The 23850-nt window shown below is 35.1% G+C and overlaps 1 protein-coding gene across 2 annotated transcripts in view; it reads right to left on the reverse strand.

Annotated features, from left to right (window-relative positions):
* Nucleotides 1–23850, reverse strand: part of EGFLAM (EGF like, fibronectin type III and laminin G domains) — a 244052-nt gene that overhangs the window by 58856 nt on the left and 161346 nt on the right. For both annotated transcript variants that reach the window (XM_074282625.1, XM_074282626.1), the window contains exons 8-12: nt 6035–6150; nt 4850–5168; nt 3446–3546; nt 2556–2656; nt 365–509 (exon numbers count right to left, since the gene is read on the reverse strand). In XM_074282625.1, the coding sequence (XP_074138726.1) occupies nt 365–509; nt 2556–2656; nt 3446–3546; nt 4850–5168; nt 6035–6150 (782 nt within the window). The remainder of the gene's footprint in view (nt 1–364; nt 510–2555; nt 2657–3445; nt 3547–4849; nt 5169–6034; nt 6151–23850) is intronic.

Consider the following 23850-nt stretch of genomic DNA (forward strand, 5'->3'; position numbering starts at 1 on the left):
CTCTCTCTCTCTCTCAGAAGGATACTAAGAAATCAGTAATTTATTCATGGTCATATAGCTAGTGTGTATCTGAAACAGTCCTGTCTCCAAGGCCATCCTATCTATCCACCATACCAGGCTGCCTATCTTTCAAAAAATTACATCTATAGCAAAATGGGAATATACTAGTTCATGAAATAATGAGTTTCCCTGTCCCAGGACAAAGTTCTAGCTGATGTCTGAAAGACCACTTGTTGGGATATAGTAGAAGATTTCTCCATTAGTTGTGGGTTGAACCTTTGCAATCCTTGCCATCTCTGGAATTCTATGAGCTATAAACAATGGACTTAGCATGGGAGAAAACATATGGCAGTGAAAAACTCACCTGAGATTGGCCTGTCACTGGGGTACCATTGTTCACCTGGAGCAACCCATTTAGTCCATCTCTGTAGATGTTGACAGTGTGCCAGCTGCCTAGTTTTATTTTATTTTCACTCATAATGATGGCCACTCCAGTTCCACAATTAAATCTGTAGAGAAGGAGAGGAAGAAAGAGCTTATCAAATAGTTTCATTGTTACTCTGACAGTAGGAACTCTTTTGGTATTCATAATGAAAATTCAGAAATAGAATTGAGACCTAAAACCAAAAAGAAATAAAATCCAACCATCCCACTCTACCGTTTACCTATGGATGGAGGGGCAACTAAAGACTTGAGTTTAAATATGACATTAAAAACTTACCATGTATGTAATTAAGGACAAGTTACTTGACCATTGTTTATATTTGTATTCTCATCTGTAAAACAGGGATAATAAGGATATCTTATCTCCTAGCATTGTTGTGAGGATTAAATGAGATAGTATTTGTAAAGTACTTAGAATAGGGCCTGGTATATAGTAGATGCTATATAAATGTTTATTGTTATCATTATTATTATTATTAATTGAGCTAAATCTGGCTTACTTGCCTCAGTCAATGCCTTTACATTTAAAACTTTGATCTGCTCTTTTCACAGGAAAAAAAAAAGCCCAAGCAATTATACTACTCACCTCTACACAATGCATCGTGGAGACTGCCAACTACTTGAAATGGACTAAAGGTACATATTCTTAGAATATGAGTCATTCCTATCCTAGTAATTTCTCCAAGGACTTGGGCTCCCAAGTGGCAGGCTAGATGGTATTAATAAAAATGTGAAAATCAAGCCTTTGAGTTCTGATTGGCAAGGTTGTCAAAACAGCTGCTTAAGCTCAACTGCATGAAATATGCAATCTATTTTTTTTCACAGCAGGATCCCACTGAGATATGAATTTGAGGTAGTGTAGGAACATTCATGTGGGGTAGGGGGAGTGTTTTTGTTTCTTTAAATTGACATTTCTATCTAATTCTTCTCCATCTATCATTTTTTTGGTCCAAAGCATCTTAACTTAGCAGTCAAGATTTGTCAGACAAACTATAAGCCTTACCTGATCAGTCTCAACTATGGCTACCACTAGTTCCCTCGACAAGAAGCACATAGGGATTTTTTACAGAAAACAAAAGCACAACCAACTGTCACACCAACAGGAATGTGCAATATCAGTAGCTTCTGCCACAAAACTTCCCCCAAATCTAAAGTAATTTTTAAAGATCTCAGTTCTTTAGGATGGGTATCTACTCATCTACAGCATCTACTCAAACTACTTTAACACTAACAGGCATAACTTTTTTGAATGATTCCTGAACTTCAGCAACTTATATAACTTTCTTAGAATATTCTATTGCACCTTTACATTCCTTTTCCTCTCCATTCAAGAAAATCCTAGATCAACTCAGAGTTGTTATACTGATATTTGGCTTATGGAAGAGTTCAGGGCTAGAGGAAAGATAAAATGGAACTGTCCACAAATATGGGGGATAAGTATCTGTGACTCCCCTTGTGATTCTTCCATGATGCATTGGAAAGTTACTCCATTTCAGAAAATGCTGGGAAGTGCTATCTCTATCTTCCACCCTCCATCTCTAAATAAAGCTTACCTTCAAAACACCAGTTTTAGTTCAGTTTTAGTTCAACCTCAGACAAAAACTAACCTTGGAGTTCTGATCATTATATGGTCCTATTCTTTTATTCCAAGACTCCTTTTAAATTTTAAGGAATATCCTACAATATGAATATGCTGAGGTACTTTAATCATAGTTTCAACTGTTTATGATTTATGAACTTTGATCATATCATCTTTTAGCCTTCATCTCTGAAGATTGAAAAGATTTCTTTTCTTAGACCAACACACTTTTTGGTGCCTCTTTTTTAAAAGTAAACTGAGGCTCAGAGAAATGAATTATCTAAGTCTACTCCAAGGATCCATGGAATTATCCACCCACTCTGACCCCCCCCCCAATTCTCCAATTTTTCTTTATGGGATAATGGTGCAAGTAAGTTCATGACATAAAATTTTAATTCTTTCCTATTTCTTGTAAGAATTTTCAAGTACATATACTAGTTAAAACTTATTTTACCAATTGACCAAACTAACTGGCTAAGTATATATAACACTGGGGAAAAAAAAAAGCAAAACTATTTTTGGCAGATATTACCTGAACTGGAGAGAACGCCGGACAATTGCCAATGACATAAAATCACCCCGTCCATGTTCATTTTCTCCACAATACAGCAGTAAGCCATCTTCTGTTTCTGCCTGTTGTCAGAACAAAAGCCACATGAAGAATGAGAACCTTTTCTCTAACAAAACCCCATCTGGAAGTTTTTTGACAGGAATCCTTAAACATTTTCCTATTTCCTAAACAATGTTAGAAAGGGACAAGTAAGTGAATGCCACTTAGTTCCCACATAATGGGTTCTGATCAGATTCAATAAACAAATGGAGAACAATGCATTTGAAAAGTTAGGAGATGTTTTCTCAGCACAGAATGAGAAGGTTCATCCCATAAATTCCTGTTTAGCTTTGAAATTTTGTGGTTTATGGGACTAGGAAAGCTTCATTGTTTTTAGACTTTTTCTTTATTCACCTTGGTTGACTTAAGATTAGGTCTTCAAAAAAACTCATCTGGGCAAAGCAATAAGCACAGGCAAGATAGTTTTGCAAAAGAACATGCATTTAAAAACTAAATCTTTTCACTGGGCTGTTGCATAACCATAACACAGCATTCTATAGACTGTTTTCCTGATTCCTGTTAAGTAGGAAAGATAATGAAACACAATTCCAGCATGGTTTTGACAGGGGTGGGGTTGGCCATTCTTATTTTAGTTAATACCTTGACTAGAGCCATAATTTTCATTAGAGATTCCAAAGGAACATGCTTTTCTTTCATCAAATCCTTCTGAGTCATCTAGGCTACTCAAGAGACTTTCTTCAACCTTATAGTCACTTAGTTAGATTCATTTAGTGACATGCATAATGGTGAAGACAGACATTCTGTGACCTGGAATAGGAAATGCTTCTATGAGACAATTATATTTTTCTTACCCTAAATTCAAGAGTGATTTGAAATGCTTGATAAGAATTCTTTAGTGGTTCCAAAGTTAAGTAGGAATGGCCAAAGAACTGAGGATATTGGATCAAAATATCTGAAAAGGAAAGAGAAAAGAATTATTTCCTCCTTCCCCCAAAGCAGAAATTTACACACAAACATGTACATATAACATATTCATATATGTATATATATAATATGTACATATTATATATATTATGTATGCATGTGTGTAGTATATACTTAATTTGAAATACACTCAAGTGAATATTAAAGATGGAGAATCCCTAATATTATTAGTCAAAATTAGTTGACAATCTATTAATCCAATGGGTGTTTATCCTTTCATCAGTGTATTCTTATTTCTCTTATTTCCTTGTTCCTCAAAAACAGAAATATGTGTGTGTATATACACATATGTATATGTATGTATTTGTCTATATATACTTAACTTGAAATATACTGAATATTCAAGATGGAGAATCCCTTGTATTATTAGTCGAAATAAGTTGACAATCTATTAAGCCCAATGGGTCTTTATCTTTTCCTCAATGTATTCAGTTATATCTCTTGTTTTAGTGAAATGTGATTTTATGGCTCTGTGGTTAGGGAATTCTGGGTGCCCAAGGAAAATGAATTTTCTGATGATGTAGTGATAGTTTTAAAGAGAATTCTCATTTTCCTTTTTCTTGGTTGCACTTTTGAGTTGTAATATAAATTTCACCACTAAATGTGACCCACAAATTATCATAATTCACTCATCAACTTTACTCTCTCTAACAATGATCTATAAGTTAGATTGAGTTTCTCCAATGCCTAGATGATTTAGCTTGTGTATAAAAAATGCAAGATTGTCTTATATGTATATATATATATATATATATACAGAGAGAGAGAGAGAGAGAGAGAGAGAGAGAGAGAGAGAGAGAGAGAGAGAGAGAGAGAGAGAGAGAGGACTCCGAGAGCCAGGTTGGCACAGTAAATAGAGAGCTTTCCTTCCAGTAAAGAAGTCTTAGGTCCAAGTTCTATCTATGATAATATGTGACTCTAGGTTACCAAGTGCTCTAGGTTACCAAGATTGAAAAACACAAAGTAGGTATTACTTATTATTGGTAGAAGGAGGTTTTCTCATTGAAAATTCCCCATACCAATGAAATAACAGCTGTAGTAAAAAACACAACAAATTAAACACAAAATTTTATGCCCACATAGACTCAATCTCATCTATTTAGTTTATTGTTTTGGGGTTAAATTTCACAGAGCACATACAGCTCAGGGTACCTCTAGGAATGGACCTAGAGAGAAGAACTCATGAAGAGTGGGATGTTCTGTTCCCAATGAAATACTTCTATGTCTACCATCATCTTCAGTATTGAGTGAGTATCTCAGGGAGGGCTTACCTTCTGCACAATTATCACCACCTTTGCCAAGGTTGCAGTGGCATCGAGAACCACCAAGGTTGTAGTCATTAACACAGAAACTATCAGATGAACAGACGGTTTCATCACAAGACATGTCAAAGAGCCTCGTCATTGCAGCCATCCCACTCCTTCTCTTTGCTTTTGCTGTGGTGGTATGGTGAACTGGTGTGGTAGCAATGGGAGAAGCTGATGTAGGAGGGATAAACCTTGAAAAAGTCTTTGGGTTAGATCTAGGAGGCATTTTGGTTTCCACAAAAAATTTCCTATGGCTTCCTTTGATAGCAGGAAGTGGTTTAATCTAAAATAAGTGAAAAGATAAGAAGGATGTAGTCACATTATTGCTGTCATCATTGTCAACATCATTGCCATCATGATTATATTTATTCCACTCCCCATAAAAATCTTTTGCCTCATCACACCCATTTTATTCCTATAAGCATTTAGATCATTATCACCATCAAGAATTATCCCTATTTTCATCCTCACCATTCCTATCACTATGACCAATATCTCTATCTCTACTGTCCCAGAGGGAAAGGACTTTATTTTTTTTCTTGGTGTCCCCTCCATATTACAGTAGGTACTTAATCAATGCTTATTGATTGATTAATAATTTTCACCATCCCTATCCTAAACTGCATCACCATCATCCCTTTACATTTGTATTGTTTCTTGTTCCTTTTTAGAACATAGTTCAAATGGTAAGTAGGGCAGGTATTATTATCCCCATTTGATAGAAACTTGGATGCAAGAATATTAACTGGCTCAGATACACAGCTAAGCAGTGGAAGAATTAAAACAAAAGAGTTTTTTGAAACTATTTCTCATTAAGAAGGGCCAAATGGTAAGGGAATGAGTGTGTTCTCCCCCTCAACATGGTAGTTGAATTTTTAACGTTCCACCCACTATGAAATCTAAAAGTTCCTTCTTGTCTCCAGATTGTGAAGTCAGTGAAGAGATGTCCCAGCATAGTTGGGACTTGGCTTGGTTAATGTTAATTTAAAAATATTTGGAGTGGAATGTCCATAGAAAGTTACAGCTTTCAATACAAATTAGTCTATTTAAAATTTGTGAAGTTTAAGGTTTCAAACCATTGATTAACTTATTTGGTTTTAATAGAAAACAAAAAACATATTCAGCTTCAAGAACAAGGACTTTTGTTACCTCTTCAATATAAATGTCAAAATCAGAGTCATCAGTGTCAAATTCGTTGTCAATGCTTTCTCCTGTGTCTGTGATATACCGTGGCTCAGAGGTCCCACTTCCTGCCTCTTCCGTACCTTTAAGAGCAAAGTCAGCACAACCTTCTATCAATATATCCCTAGATGTTTATTATATTCTATTTTCCTACTCCACTCCACCAGGTAGAGAATTTAGCTAATTTCTTCAGGATAGATTTAGGATGTTAAAGCGGCCAGAGTCTGCAATTCATTCTTACAAACCAATCCATGTCAACACTGAAAACATATAGTGACATAAATATACCTGATATAGAGAAAAAGATATGGTCTTGTCCTTCCTGACCAGAGCACTGGCATGAACCTTGGCCCAGAATTAGAATCTTCAGAATGGGAAGGGTGGTGATGGACAAAGCATAAATATAAGAAGATCATCTCTAAGAAACTTGGGTTAGTTTATGGATCATTTCTCCAATTAGCTTCTTTGGGTTTTTTTTTCCCTTAGATATCCCTTTCTCCAAAAGAAGAAATAATATTGCAGCAGCCTCAGGTCAGATATAGATCAAATGTAGGAAAGTAATACTCAAGAAATCTGGGGCTTCTAAAAATGGTGGTCTATGGTTCTGACCCATTTTCTCCTATCAGATTTGAGAAGGCTGCTAACTTGTCTTTCAATGAAAAGAGAAGCAATTCCTTCCACAGACTTCATATTACTCATATGTTAAAAACAGGGGAATAAGGGTGAGGAAGATATTGAACCAAATGATCTCTGGGGTCTCTTTTGACTTTGCATTTCAATAAGGACTTATTAAACAGTTTATAGAAATACTGCTAATGCAGTGTATAGAAAGCTAATGAAAAGCAGATCTACAGTGTAATGGAAGCAGTATTTTCCAGGAGCACAACACACACACACACACACACACACACACACACACACACACACACACACACATCATAGGTTAGATTATTATTATTTTTTTTAACCATAGAAGCTGTCCCCAGGGCATAATTGACCACAGGTCAAGCTATATCTCTCTAGATGCAGCTTCCTAGAAAGCTCTGGTCATGCTGACATGGAACTTAGGAACTTAGTGGTCATCTAGGGCCAAAAAAAGTCACTAATGTGGGGTCAGGGCTTTTCAGACTTAGCATATATCCCAAGAATGTACAAGTCATTTAATACTCTGCTTTACTGACCAGGCACATTGACATATTGGGATGAGGGGGGCCTTATCTACCTAAGGGAAATAAGGAAATATCCTTGTTGAATATCCCAGTTTATTGTGACCTGTGCCCAAAGTACTATAAATTTATGCATATCTTTTGACCTAACAACATCATTACTTAACATGAAAACCATAAGATATTCTGAAAAAAAGGAAAATGATTTTTATGTACAAATAATATTTATAACAATTCTCTTCTTAGAACAAAAAAAATTGGAAATTGAGGGGATGCCCATCAATTGCGGAATGGTTCAATAAACTGTGATGTTTATGATGGAATATTATTGTTCTACAAGAAATAATGAGCAGGATGCTCTCTGTAAAACACACACACATACACACACACACACACACACACACACACACACATACACACACACCTGTAAATCCTCCATGAACTCAAGTAGAGTGAAATATACTGTATACAAAGTAATAGCAGGAAAACTTGAATTTGAATCTGGTCTCAGCCACTTATTAGCTGTATCAATCTGAACAATTCACTTAATTTTTGTTTGTCTCAGTTTCCTCAATTGTAAAATGAAGATAATAATAGCCTTACTTAACAAGATTGTTGTGAAGATTAAATGAAATAGTATAATAAAACACTAAGCATTGCAATGTCTGACGCATAGTAGGTGCTTAATAAATACTTGTTCTATTCTCTTCTCTTTCCTTCATTTGTCTCTTATGTCTAATTCTGACTATAAATCTCTTCTCTAAAAGGGAAGAAAGCCATAAATACAATAACTTCAATAATATAACTGAAAAAAATCACTAAAGAGAAACCAAGCTTTGAGTAAATAAAACTAATAACAGTCCTGATTATAGATAATAAAATATATTTTCCTCTTCTTAGCAAAGAGATAGAAGATGATAGAAGCAGAATAATACATATACTTTGAAATTTGGTCTCTTTATTGATTGTTTATACTAAAGCATTTTTCTTTCTTGAGGAAAGGTTAAAATTTAGGATGCATTTTAGGTGATAAGAAATGAGAGATGCTGATACGCAGTGATGTTATGAGGGCATCAATTAAGCTTTAAAAAAAAAAGAGGTAAGGCTTGAGGAGAGAAAGAAAAAGAATTAGCTAGTGAGTGGAAAATATGCTGGCTTCCAAGCTCAGGAACGTGTTGGCAGAGCAGAGGAGTCTATTTTCACCTTCTCTATAGTAATTTCCAGCAGTTCTTTAAAAGTCCCAACTTCTGCCAGCTGTCAGACCTAGAATATTGGTGACTGCTTTTGCCAACTCAGGTCTGTACCTCACCAGCTGCATATTAGGTGTTTTCCCAAAGACAGCTGGTGAAATCAGATTTAACTGATTTTTAATGTTATTTTGTTATTTTATTGTTATTATTTCATCATTATTATTTTATAATTAGGTTATTAGCTTCTAAATCATTTAACATCAGAGAAAAAATCCATATGATAAGAAACAACCACAAAAAGATCTTCAAAGCTTTTCTTGTCTTGAGTTTCTCCTTATTTCCAGTTTTTTTGGCTTTAATCCATCCTAGACACTGTAGCCATATTAATTTTCTTAAGACATCACTTTTGTCATAGTATATTCTTTTAAAAATTAACATTTTATTTTTTTACTTAATTACATGTAAAAACAATTTTTTTAACATTTAAAAAAATTTTGAGTTCCAAATTTTTTTCTTCTTTTTCTCCCTCCACACATCTCAGTGAGACGGGAAGCAATTTGATACAGGTTTTACATGTATCACAGTATACTCTTACCCAGAAACCTTCAATGGCTCCCTATTGCCAATAAAATAAGAGTCCAAACTCTGGACATTTCTTTACAATTTGGCCTCAACCTACTCTTTGAAATTTACTCTGATTACTTTTGAGTACAACTCTGATACTCTTGCCAAATTTGTTTATTTGCTTTTTTATGAATGCCTATTTCTATTCCTACTTCTTAAAATACTCTTTCTCCTCACCTTTCTCCTATCTATTCATAGTTAACACATTTTTTTAAAATTCAAGTTTATTCTAACTCTCAATAACCTCTCCTCTTCTTTGAACTTGAGTATTTTAAATAAGACTCATTAGATGAATAGATGAGTAGCTAGAAAGACAGAACACTGGACATGGAGTCAAGCAGACTCATCTTTGTGAGTTCAAATCTGGCATCAGACACTAAGTGACCTTGAGCAAGTCACTTAACATTGCCTCAGTTTCCTCATTTTAAAATAAGATGAAGAAGAAATAAAAAACCACTTCCATATCTTTACTAAGAAAACCCCAAATGGAGTGAGTCACAGAGAGTTGGACACGACTGAAAATGATTCAACATTTTTATATCCATACTTTCTCCCACTCTTCCTACTGCCCCCTCTCAAGGACCCACTTCACATAACAAATAATATTTTTAAAGGAAAAAAAAAGAAAAAAAGAGAAAGGAAAAAATCAGTAAAACTAATCAATACATCGAAAAAGTCTAAAAATATATCTATCAATTACTATTCCTCACTCTCACTGCCTAAGACTCACATCTTTTTTTGTGTTCATCTATTTTTTATGACATCCTTTATTCTACTTCTTCATGATTCCTTGTATGTAATGCATCGTGGCTAGTTCATCTTATGAATTTTCATTACTCCCTGACAGATATTCAATTTCCATTTCTTCAAATTATTATATGTAGTTGGATTGACAACCTGTGTAGAACTTGTCTGTGGTATGGAAAGAACAGAAGTTTTAGCTCTAAGTCCCATTTTTAACATTTACTGGCTATGTGACTCTGGGAACTTTTCCACTTGGTCTTACTGGATCTTTCCTTCCTCATTTAAGGAATTGTAGAATTCCTTTTTACCTATGCATATATGCACATACATATATAAGCCATACATGACACATACACACAATTGAAAAGAGAAGAATAGGATAGAATGCCTTGCCTTTATGAAACTCCAGGACTCTTTTAATGATCCCAAACTTTTTTCTGAAACCGAAAACTCTATTTTTAATACCACTAGTCTCTTTAGGGTAGCTAGAGAATTCAGTAGATGGAGATGTGCTAAAATTCAAATGTAGCCTTAGACACTTACTAGCTGTGTGACTCTGGATAAATCACTTAACCCAATTTGTCTCAGTTTCTTCATCCGTAAAATGAGTTGGAGTAAGAAATGGCAAATCACTCTAGTATCTTTGCCAAAAAACAAAACAAAATAAAACCCAGGATGAGTGAGAATCAGACACGACTGCAACAACTGAATAATACCAATATTTTCTAATTAGTGTGTTGGTGAGAAAAGGAGTGTCTTGGGCAGCATGTGCACTGGGATCTCATGCTTGAAACTTCTGATTTAGTCCAATAATCTCATTTTATAGACCAAAAAAGAGGGTTAGAAAGTCAGTGAGCCAGCTAGCATTTATTAAGAGCCTATTATGTGCCAAGTACTGTGCTAAATGTTGAGGATATAAAGAAAAGGAAAAGGCAATCCCTGATCTCAAGAAGCTCACAATCTAATAATGGAGGCAACTATGAAAAAGACTATGTACAAACAAGATAAAGATGGGATAACCTGGAGATGATCAGCTGAAGGAAAGCAGTAGTATCAAGGGGTCTTGGGAAAGGCTTTCTATAGAAAGTAGAGTTTTAGCTGAGACTTGAAGAAGATGAGGAAGGAAAGTGTTCCAGGCATTGGGAACAGTCAGTAAAAATCTGGCATCCAGAGATGAGGTGTGCTGTGTAAGGAACTATAGGGAAGTCAGTGTCACACAGAGTATGTGGAGGGGTATAAGGTTCTTGGCAGATAGTAGCCACTTAATAAATGTTTATTGGTTGATTTTAAGAAAGCTGGGAAGATAGGAAGGAGCCAGGTTATAGAATTGTTTTAAAAATCAAACAGAAGCTTTTATATTTAATTCTGGATTAATATATTTATTTATTTTTATCTATCTATCTATCTATCTATCTATCTATTTAATTTATTTAATCCTGGATATTTAATCTTGGAAGTGATAGGGAGTCACTGGAGATAACTACATGGTGTGTGTGTATATGTATGTATGTATGTGTATGTAGGAGGTGATATAACCACAGTTCTACTTTAGGAAAAACAATTAATAAACCTGTTGAATATTATTCAATGAGTAGCAGAGCTTGAACCAAAAGCAGAGCTACTGCTTCCCAGTTTCATATATTTTGCCATATGTAATATGGCTTGTAGTACTTTACTATTCTTGACCCTTCTTAATTTTCCATGCTTTTCATAGAAGAAAAAAGAGTCAGAAAGAAGTTCGGTGATCTGCCTAAGATCATACAGCAGTCATCAATAAGGTTGGAAGTAGGATTCAGATTGTCTTTTTCCCACTAAACAACTTTTCCTCAGGTTTTGTCTCAATGACCTACTCCATAAGATGCTCTTGCTGTTGGGAGAGAGAACTTAAAAGCATCATTTTAGCATCAGTTAGAATCTCCACTATAGCCTAGGGACAGTCTCATTTTATTCTGTCACTTTGATAATTAGAAACAAAGAATATTAAAAATCAGACATTTATTATAATTAGAGTAGACATATGGTTAACTGGATTAAAAAAACACAATGGAGGAATGTTTCCATTTGAAACCCAATAGGAAAATACTAGACTAATAGAAGCAATAGAATTTTGCTTTATAAAAATATACATATTTTAAAATTTTGCCTTATAAATGGCAAGGCTCTTGGGATCAGATCATCTGGGTTAAAAACCCAATTGTGCCAGTTACTAGTTGTGGGACCTTTAGCAAGTCATTTAAACTCTATGGGCTCCAGAATCCTTGCTTATAAAACAAATAGGCTACACTAGATGGCTTATTATAAACTTCTGGTCAGCTCTATGTCTATAATATCATGTTCTTATTATTCTTAAATAATATTCTCCAATATTGGAAAGCTATAAGGAAAACGGAATAGAACAGGAGCATTAGATCTGATTTTAGTTATGGTTACTAATTATTTTTTGACATTTAAGCAAGTAATTTCATTTTTTTACCTTTATCTGTCAGATGATTGTGTGTGTGTGTGTGTGTGTGTGTGTGTGTGTGTGTGTGTGTGTGTGTGTGTGTGTAAGAGCGATGTCATGAGTATAGGGAGGTTCAACTAGATTATCATTAAGATTTCCCCAACTACAGAGTCCTATGAGACTATTACATGGTGTCCTAGTGCACAGAACACTGGGTCTGGAGTCAGGAAGACCTGAATTCAAATCAAGACTCAGACACTTCCTACCTCTGTGACCCTGGACAAATCACTTAATCCCTGCCTCAGTTTCTTTCCTGTAAAAAAAAAGGATAATAACAGCATCTACTTCCCAGGGTTGTTGTAGGAATCAAAAGAGATACTTGTAAAATGCTTATCACAGTGCCTGGCATATTTACTATGTATGGTAAATGCTATGTAAGTACCTTTTATTGCTATTTTTTTCAGTTGTTTCAAATCTTGGTAACCCCCATTTGGTGTTTTCTTAGCAAAGATACTAGAGTGATTTGCCATTTCCTTCTCTATTTCATTTCACAAATGAGGAACTGAGGCAAACAGGGTAAAGTGATTTTTTTGAACTCAAGAAGATGAGTTCCTAACTTCAATCCTGGCACTCCATACCATAAATATAATGGGTTTTTTAAAATGATGATTCTATTATAACTACAAACTTAAAGAGTATACTCTCTAATGTTATATCACCCTTATCAGAATTGTGGTTAGAAGAACATAAAATTAGTCATCTGAAGGCACAGGCTACTCTGTTTTCTATTCCTTAACACACTCTCTCTCAGTAAAGTCAAAGAAACAGTAGAAAGTTAAGCAGATGGCTAGATACTTGGGCATTGGGTAGAGGCTGCTCTTGCTACCTGCTGGCTTAGGAAATACAGAGGCAAGGCATAATATGAGCTTCAGCTGGGAACCCAGCAGGCAAACTTAAACCCATATTTTCAGCCTGTTGTGCTGGGATGTTGCTGCTTGGAATTCTTGGATCTTGAGAGAGGAATATTGAATAATAATTTACTCAGTCACCTCCTTTCATGGCAATACCTTATAACTCTCAATTAAAACATACAATTAATTAAAAGAGTTCCTAAAAGGCTTTAAAAAATTATAGTGGGAAAGACTGTTATTGGTGCTATTTATAGAGCAGGTGATGAGGAAGTATTTGTTGCATGAGTGAAATGAATGGATGACACAATTTCCATAATCCTTTGGGGCAAAATATCTCTAGCTTGGTAAATATATTCATAAGTGATAAAATACACATACCTGAGTACCTTTCTACTTTTAAATCCTGAAATTTTTATTCTTCATAAAAAACTGTACTTTCCCCTGAAGAAAAGTACTACTTGGATCTCTCCTTGTGATGTGGACTTGGTTTGCATAAGTTGTATTTAGCTTCACTGGGCTGGACCCAGCAAATGCTGGGTTGCCCAGGGTTTGTGTCAGTGGGGCACAAGCCCTAGCCCAGGGACAGCCTTTGTTGTGCTTAGTGCCCTTTGGCAGTAGAATCCTTTTGGAAATAATATTTTTAAATATGTAAAATAAAATACAGGCTTTTCAAGGAAATAGATAATAGTTCTTGCTTCCACATTGGAAGAATTATGAGTAAGACATCCCCACAATTCAGAAAATACATGTAAAATTTTGTGGCCCTCCCTTTATACGAGAGAAGTCTGAATTTTTTCTTTTTTTTTTTTTAATGGAATGTTCACAATATCTTATTGAAAAATTTAAAGTAAGTATTTAGTCATAGGCTCTGTGTTCTTTGCTGGCCTTCTTAAGTTTTCTGTGACTTCTGCAAAATTCCTCCCAAAATTTCCATTTAATTTCTTATGATATATCAAAACTATAAGAGGGAAAGTTTCAAGGTGGAAGGGATAACTGCATATTAAAATATTCATTTAATCATTTTAATAAAATACATTTATTTTATTTAAACCAAATTAAATCAAATCAGATTAACATCAATAAATAAAATGAGGAAACAAAATAAATAATTAAATGAAAAATTTTTAAAAATAATAAAAATAAATAAACATAAATGTATTTTTATTATTTTATAAAATAATTTGATATTAAGATGAACTTTTTGAAATATTTAAATATAAATTCACAAACTTGAGGTTAAAATCCTCTACACAGATTCCATAATATTATCAGAGGATAAAAGACATTGAGACTATCCGTGCATGCTGTAGGAAGAGAAATTAACTGGGAAATCAGATTTCTGAAGAAATGATACTTGAAGTAAATCTTGGTATAGAGCTGTAAGAGATATTTTAGAGAATATAATGCTACTTTTCAGGGCAGCTAAAGTGGAACAGTAAATAGAACATTTCAAAATCACGAAGACTTAACTTCCCGAGTTCAAATTTGTCTTGAGACACTTATTAGCTGTGTAACCCTGGGCAGATCACTTAATCCTGTTTGCCTCAGTTTCCTCATCTGTAAAATGAGTTGGAGAAAAAATGGCAAATCACTTTAATATCTTTGCCAAGAAAACCCCAAAATAGGTCATGAAGGGTTAGACAAGACTGAAATGCAACTTTCTCCTTTTTCAAATAAGGAAAATGAAGCTCAGAGAGATCATATAGATATCGAGTAGCAGAGTGTGAATTCAAATCCAGCTCATTTGATTACAAATCAAGTGGCTTTCCATCACCAGAGGAAAGTTAGGTTCACCAAATGCTCAAAGACAACAAGAAACATAATTTCATGGGATACTTGATTATGGTGAGTTTAAGCAATAAAACCACCATGAAAACAACATTTTCTGCTAATGAGGAGATAGAAATTCCATAAAGAATTCAATTAGGCCCTACATTGACAAAGTCAACATGTTCCTTAATCCTTGGTGACTGTAGTATAATTATTGGCACAACTGTGATATGGTAAAAAAAAAAGTTTAGGATTTTTTTAAAAAGGTCAAAATCTCACAGACTTGAAAGCCTATGTCTATGCATCATTAATACTTTACACAAGAATAAAGGAGAAAGATAACAGACATGTTAAGCAATGAATAACATCATATTACCCCAAAATGAAAATGGCCATATCTTAATAGAGAGAGAATGACTGATTACTAATGTGGGGGACACTTGAGAATCAGTTCTCTGGGTTCAATTGATTTATTAGAGTAAAGCTAAAAATCAAGACCAAATTAGAAGAAAAGATAAGGATGAGAATATATGACATATATGATAATTACAAGCTTCTAACTGATTTATTCAAATAAACTACTTGTACTGGAAAATAAAAATGTAATAAAATTTTTGATTAACTTGAAAGTCCAAGAGGTTTGAGGGGACATTGGTTCCCTAAGCATGTTGAAGTCCCTTAGTATAAAGATAAGGAATTGAGGTTACAAAAAGACTGAGTCAATTTCTGACCTCCTTGAGAAGGCAAAGGTAAGCCATTAGATGGATGGATCTGATAATGTAGACAAATGGAGTGAGCTTCAGAAGAATAGAGGCTGCTCAGAGAGAGTGAACCAACTGTAAAAAGACTACTGAAGAGCAAGCAAAAGGAGCAAAGGATAGACTATTCTTTCTCTTGGCTCTTTATTTTGTATGTTGATTTATAATTTATGTCTCCTCTTTTAAAATATTAGTTCTTTGAAAGCTAAAGCCGTGTTTGCTTTTCTTTGTAACCCTATAAATTAGCAATGTTTGGTGCATCATAAATATATAATAGAGGTTTGTTGATTGAGTACTAAAAGAAAGAATACCCAGTACAACAGAAGCCAATTAAAGATGTGTTCTTCTATAGGTTTCATTATCAATAGAATAAGAAAGAAGTATAAGAAGAAAGGATGTGAATGAAGGGAAACTTGATAAACATAAAGAATAAAGAAATATGATCCATGAAGGGGCTGGGAAAAAAATTCCAGAAGAGGTAAAAGGAAGAAAGAATATTCACCTCAGTAGATATTAGCTTTGAATCACAAGGATCAAGGAAACATTATTTATAAGTGTGCCTGCCATAAAATGGGAAAGCAATCATTTAATTGGAGTTCTACTTTTCAGACTCTTGTGATATCTAAGTAGAGAATCTCTGCAGGAATAGTGACATCAGCTTCCATAGCTGATCCCTGGAGACACAGGGGACTTGGGTATGTGGACACCAGGTAAATGCAGCAGAGAGTTCCCTTCAGGTGTCTGAGTCAGCAAGTACCTGGTACTTGTGTCCCCAGGCTGGACTAAGATCATACTGAACTCTAGGGCCCTTTCTATGGAACACTGATGAATTAAAAAGTATGAGATGGAAAAAGCCAGTTGTAAAACATAAGTAGTATGACTTGAGCAAAGCCAAAGAAGTAAGCTATGTTGGATTATAATTTTATTGTTTTTAATATCAGCAGATTCCACAGACTATTTTTTCTGCTCTTATGAGAAAAAGTGTGTGTATGTGTCTGAAACCTTATGAATTTTGTTGAATATATTTTTATGTTCTTTTGGTAAAAGGGCTTCCTTTAAAAAATTAATATAATTCTTGCAAGCCAAAGGAATGTTAGAATGATTTCATACATTCCTCAATGAGGCCTGTGTTTTAAAAGCCCTAGAGAATTCTGGAAGACAATAAACCATGTAAGGGACAGGAAATATCAAAAATGACTCACCTGAAGAATGTACCCTACTTCCACCCCTCCCTCTAATGCCATGTGGACAACCAAACCATAGAGCAAAGAAATGAAACTTGGCTTATATCCTTCATCTTTGTCCCATAATGTGGTCCTATAATTAACTGAAAATTCCAGAGGCAACAATGGACAAATGATAACATTGGCTTTCCACAATCTGAATACTTTTGGACAAAAGACCTTTTTATAATAAACAAAAACAAAGGTAAATTGTTATCAAGAACAAGGAAGAAGGATTTTTGCATGTTGATCAATATAGGGTTAGAAGATGAGAAGTTAAAAGTATTTACCAGCATGCCCCAAGTATTAAAGCTTCCCTAGATAAGTAACCTTTCCAGGGAAATGGCCAGAATGCTAACTCTATGGGTTCCCTGCCTCAATACTGAATTGAATTCTTTGATTTGCTGATCTTTAACTTTCAATGGATGAGATCATTCTTCCTCCTGGCTCTTCGTTATCTTATGTGTACCACAATTTATATAGCTGTGTATACATTTACACAACTTTTCTAATGGGGCAAGATATACTAAGGGACCTTTTTAACTTACAATTTGAGAAATAAACAAGAAGAGTTTTTGAGGCTACAGCATTCTAGTCCAAACCTAGAGTGGGGTACATGAGTTGTTTGGGGGAATAGAGAGCAGATCATACAGTCTGAAACTACATTGTGTTAGGAATCAGGGATATCTCACACAAAATAGAACTGAAGGACTGGAGATGTTTGTAGGGGAAAATCTACTTGCAGAAGTGATTCAATTCTTTTGAACACAAGTTTTTAATGTGCCTAGAAAAGAGTAAGTGGTATTTAGTCAATGTTTATTACTCTCTTTATCTTTGTTATGTCCCATTTGTCTCTCAAATATCTGTTTTTAGAACCACTATCTTCCTTTCATCTTTGATTGCTCTTTCTTTACTAGGTCCTTCCCTTTGCCCCAAAACATGCTCAAGTTCTACACAGTCCTCAGAACAAAACTATAACAAATTTCTTTGGACTCTGCCAACTTATTGAGCTGTCATCTTGAGTTCAAATCTAGCTTTAGACACCTACAAACTGAGAAAAAGTAACTTAAACCTGTTGTCTCAGTTTCCTCATCTGAAAAGTGCGAGGAAATATCACCTATCTTACAGAATTGTTGTGAAGATCAAAAGAAATAATAGTTAACCGTTCAGCACAGTGCCTGGAACATAGTAAACTATGTAAATGTGAGTTATTATTATTATTATCAACATTATTATTATCCTACAATTCTACTCTTCTTTACTGCCTCCTATTTGCCATCTATTAATTCCACTACCTATGCAATCTGGTTCTACTAAAACTATTTTTTACAAGGCTATCAATGACTTTAATTATAGTTGCCAAATCCAGTGGCTTTTGCTCTGTCTTCACCATACTTGATCCTTCTATAGCATTTTACATCGTTGATGATCTCTCCCTTGATACTTTTCCCTCTAAGAGGAGGATAGATACATCATAACATAACTAACATCTTTAAGATGTTTGAAATGAGGGCATGGGGATGGAAAGATAATACTTTATTCTCTGTCCCTCAATTTCATCTACTATAATAGGTTTCAGGAGAGAAGGATCTCAACAGGTCATGGTTTAAGGAGGTAACTTTTTCTTATAGGTGATTTATAACTGATTACTTTCTTGGAAAAGGAGAGAAATATTTCCATTGACTTAAAATCTTTCAGAGTTTTGAATACAAATATCATGATGTTATTCCCAAGCTTTTAATAACAAAATTGAGCTTCCCTTCTGCCTAGAATATGACCTGATATAAGGGGTTCTTCAAGACAATCAACCTTCTGGAATCACCATGGTTCATTTACTCTCTTCACTTCCAGTTGGCTACCAGAAAAGAAGAAAAAATTTTGACTCTGCTCTCTTAGTTCTATCTCCCTTTCCCCCTTTTTTTTTTATGGATCTAGAAAACAGCTCTTCCTTTCCTCACCCACCCACCCACTGTTTCTCTTCTCTTCTCTCCCCTCCCTCTTTCTGTATCTGTTTCTCTGTCTCTGTCTCTCTCTTTCTATGTCTGTTTCTCTCTGTGTGTCTCTCTGTCTCTCTCTCCTTTTCTCTTTTCATGCTGGGGCAAGAATTCCTTTTCTCTATCACTCTTCTCAGGTGACTGTGTCCTATTAGGTCCCCAAGGTAGCAACTGACAATACACTTCCAACCTTCCATTCTCCCTTCAAAAAGAATTGTGTGCCCTATCTATATTGTGTATATTCACACACAATTGGTTACTGAGTTCTTATTCAGTTTTTATAGATTTATATATTTGTACTCAGCTAGGAATATAGTCCAAGTGCCTGAGAGATTCTAACTTATATTGAGTTTTTAGCTTCATTTTGGGGTTTAAAGGATTTGTTCAAGGGCCCTCTAATTCTCATTATTCTTTTTCATGTTCTTATGCATTTGTTTCTCTCTCCCTTTCCCTTTTCTCTCTTCCTTTTTCTCTCACAAAATTATAAAATGAAATTTTCTTTTATTTTGTGGGATTCAATTTCTAGGCTCCCTAATTGTCTAGAAGACCCCCAAAGAACTAGTCCCACTTCCAGATTCAGGTACAACAAATCTGAAGAAGATGGGAGTGAAGTCTCTTTTCCAGTCTTATTTCATGGTGATTTATCAGAATGCTAAAAATTGGACTAATTTTTATATCCTGCTCTCTTCCGGCTCATTCTTATTTCTCCCTATGCCTGGAATTCATTCTCTTTGTATCTGTCCCTGTGGAAATATGTCTTCTCTCCCAATCCAGCTCAGGTACCTTCCTCCTTCATGATCCAGGTCTACCCAGCTGAAAGTGATCTCTTCCTCCTCGATTTCTAATATTACCTTCTGTAGATTTTGTCCTTATACTTACTACATTCTAAATATCACATCCTGTCAAAGAGGCGGTACATTTTTTGACACCATATGCAATTCCATTTTTAAAAAATTTGTATGTCCAGAGCCTAGTGGGTAGATCACATAATGAATAGAGCACTGAGCTGGAGTCAGGAAGACCTGAGCTCGAATCTAGCCTCAGAGTTTTACTAGTAGCTAATGAAGGCATAGTAGCTCTCTCTTTTGGGTAGTATCAAGGTCTTGTTTACATGCAACTTGGGTGTAATGCACTAAACTGGCTAAGGAAAGGGATACCTTCCTTTCTTCTTAAGCCCTATGACTGAAAAACAAGCTTGAAACTTGTGGGTTATTTTGGTTATATAGATGCAGGTGATAGAGTCCCCAGGAGCAGAACTGTGAACTACTGGAACCTTGAAATTTAAAATTCTAGGCTGGATGAGGTTGACAACTCAGCAGGGAAGTCCTGAGGAAGCAAGATACATGGATGCAAGGTTGGAAGGCAGGCTTTGGGTTTAACTAAATTGTGAATCTAATTCTTCTTCCCTCCCCAGAGGCTGAGGGAAATGAGGCAAAGATCGGGAGTGGGGGTAAACATTATGTCCCTATGGGATGGAAAGAATATTTGTTCTTGCTATGCTTTCCAAATAATATTTCTTTATAATATTGGATCTGACTATCAAGTGGATAAATGGAATTGGGATGATTGGACCCCCAAAATAGAGGAAATATAATTGATAAGTGCTTGAGTCCATAACTGCCCCCATGCCTTTAGGCAATAAGATTAGTTATAGTTACACAAATATTATCCTCACTTTATAGATTAGGAAACTGAGCCGCAGAGAAGTCAAATAATTTGACCATGATAATAAAGTCAGTGAGTGAAGAAACTCAGTTGGATGTCTTTGGATGTCATGCCTAGCATTGTTTGAAAAAGTTTAAAAAGTTTACATCTATATCTATCTATCCACCTATCCATCCATCTAAATATCTATCTACCTATCTATGTATCTATCTCTCTATGTATCTATCTCTCAATTATGTTGTTTGAAGTCTTATAGATTTAAATAAAGGCAAAATTCAATAATGTCTGCCCATCCCACCTTCCAATTTGGCTATCTTCACATAGCATTTTTTTATTTTAGCCCCCTTCACATCCATTTCAGCTGATGAGAAGAGAGACTATCAGCCCCCAAAATCTGTGAGTTATCGCCACCTGCTGGATGTCTTTTCATATTTCTTCCATTGGAGGAACAGTGACTTCCCAGATGCTCATGAATTTCAGAATTCTCTATTGGTTTCTGCAGTCACTTTATGAGCTCCAAGGTCAAGAAAAGCCGTGGGAGACTCATTCTACTAGACTAAAATGAAACTGGATTTTTATTCTTAAATATGGGAGAGTTACAATTAGTGTGCATGTGTGTTGGGATGGGTTGGGGGGATTGAGAGCAGCAATACTTCCATAAGCCCTTGGTTTGCTATTTCTGACCAGCACCAATGGCAAACTGGGAGCCTCATTAGCAAGCTTTTCTTAAAAGCTAGGTCATCCTCTCCTGAAAGCAGATTCTTGTTTCTTATGGGAAAAACATTTCTCAAAGATTGTCCATATTGATGCTAAAGCCACCAGGCAACATCATAAAAAAAGGAGCAATAACAACAAAAGAAATCCACTAATACCCTTTAAACTGTAGTTGAGCTTCACACAAACAAAACAATTTTACTGAATTTTTTTAATTTTTAAAAAACCTCTAAAAGGGAAGCCGTATAGTACAGGGGGATAAGAATTGACTTTTGAATCAAAGAATCTTAGTTTGAATTTCAGATCTTCCACTTAATACTTTTGTGACCTTGGGAAGGGATCTCATCTTTTGAACTTCAGTTTTCTTATCTGTAAAATGGGGTTACTGGACTTGATGACATCTAAGGTCCTATCTAGTTTTAGATCAAGGGTTCCTACATTTTTGTTTGTTTGTTATGAATCCCATTAGCAGAATCTGGTGAAGCTATGGATCTCTTCTCAGCATATTTTTAAATAGATGAAAGAAAATATATAGGATCATAAAGGAAACGAAACACCAATGACAATAAGTAAGTTGTTTTTTCATCCAAGTTCATGGATCCTCTGAAATCTTTTTATGAACTAGGTTAAGAGCTTGTACTTGCCATCTATGATACCAAAAGCTATAGCTGAATCCTTACTTTATCACTAACTACTTGACAAATCACAAGAGTTCCCTGGTTCTCCTTTTCCACTTTTGTAAATGAGGGAGATGGACCAAATGACCTCCAAAAGTCCCTTTCAGCTTGGAATCTATGATCCAAATTGTTGTTTTTGTTATTTCAGAGACAGCTTATGCTTCAAAAGTTCAAGGATAGCTGATTTCCTTCACGGATACAGACTGCATGTCTTAAAAAAGAATTCTTTTGAGTTGCTGCTGCTGAAAAAATTCATTACGAGATGGAAAAACTTCTAGTAAAACTCATAACTGACCCTGTACTCAAAGTCTTTTCAATTCTAATGAGTCATCTCTTTAGTCAGGGATAGATAGCCTAAGTTGATTATTATTTTTACTAAGATAGCTGTGTCTTTATTTATAACTGGTTTGATGAAATTCATTTCAATAGGAAATAATGAATAGGCTAGAATAACTGAAGGAAGGAATATAGGGAAAAAGCAGGAAATAAGTTGAGGATCAGATTTGAAAGCTGGGATAAAGTTTGGACCTTATCCTTTAATGATTGCACATTTTCCCCTGAAGGTGATATAGAGAACTCTATGAAGTTTTTAACCAGCAGAGAAACATAATAAAGTGGTATTTCAAGAAGATGAGCCTGACTTATCAATTTGCAGAATGGATGGCCCAGAGAGAGCAATACTGAGTAAAGGGAGACCTTTAAAAGGCAGAAGCAAAGGAATGGAGTATGAACATTTTTTCAATATATTTGCTAGGGCTTACTGAGGAAAGTACTTTGCTTGTACCTATGATAGTCATTGTCAATTCCATTCTTCTCTTCCCTTAGAATGCATTATGCATAATATAATTGGCATGTCAACATCTGGTATACTGATTGGTTAGTCTAGAAATATCCTTTCTTAAAAAATCATCAGCAAGCAAACTATGTCAGAGTTATTTTTCAGCTTTGCATTAGACAATGATAAAAGAACGTCTTTCTTCACCCTCATACCTATCAGTCTGCCCCAAATCTAAGAAAAATAATCAAAATTTCCCAGAATTGCTGAAGCTGAAAGATAGTATTAGAACATGCTTCAGTTTGTAAATCCATCCTTTGAAATACCCCAGAGGAGTACCTGTGCACCAGAAAGGAAAGGAACAATGTAGGCTACATTCTGATTACCTAGATTACTTTTGTTGATTTGGTTCCCATTTCAGCAATTGAAGTGCAAGTTCAGGGACACTTTGTGCCATCTCTGGGGAAGTTATTGTGATTGCTCCAAAGTGTATTATGATCTGTGCACACAAAAAAACTTTAAAGAAATAAAGGGCTGCTACTCTTTTTACCTTGCTCACAGTATATATTAATAATGTAAACTCCCTCTTATTTTTCCTCTGTGAATTCCCAGGCCTTGACATTATGTTTTGTACATAAGTATTTAATAAACATTTGGGCAGCTGGGTGACACAGTGGAGAGACCGAACGGTCCATAGTCAGGAAAACATGGGTTCAAATCTGGCCTCACACATTTACTGGATGTCTAATCCTAAGCAAATCATTTAAACCCCCTCCCCCCCTTTTTTTGTCTGTATCCTCATCTGTAAAATGACCTAGAGAAGCTCACTACTCCAGTATCTTTGCCAAGATAATACCAAATGAGGTCACAAGGAGTCAGACATGACTACACGATAAAAAAAACTAAATACTTAAGAAGACTGCTGAGACTTTTAGTCATTCCATGAGACTCTTATTTGCAAATGGAATTGAGACTTTATTAGTTTGAATACTAATAATTCAGATTGCAACCTATTTATGCTTGTATGACTTGTTCATGTCCTCCTATAATGTCATTAGAATTCCACCCAGTGGCTAATGTCCTGGTGACTTTTTAAACTTTCTCTTGACATTACAAAGATACCAGTGGC

The sequence above is a fragment of the Sminthopsis crassicaudata genome, chromosome 1, assembly GCF_048593235.1.
Source record: "Sminthopsis crassicaudata isolate SCR6 chromosome 1, ASM4859323v1, whole genome shotgun sequence".
NCBI lineage: Eukaryota > Metazoa > Chordata > Mammalia > Dasyuromorphia > Dasyuridae > Sminthopsis > Sminthopsis crassicaudata.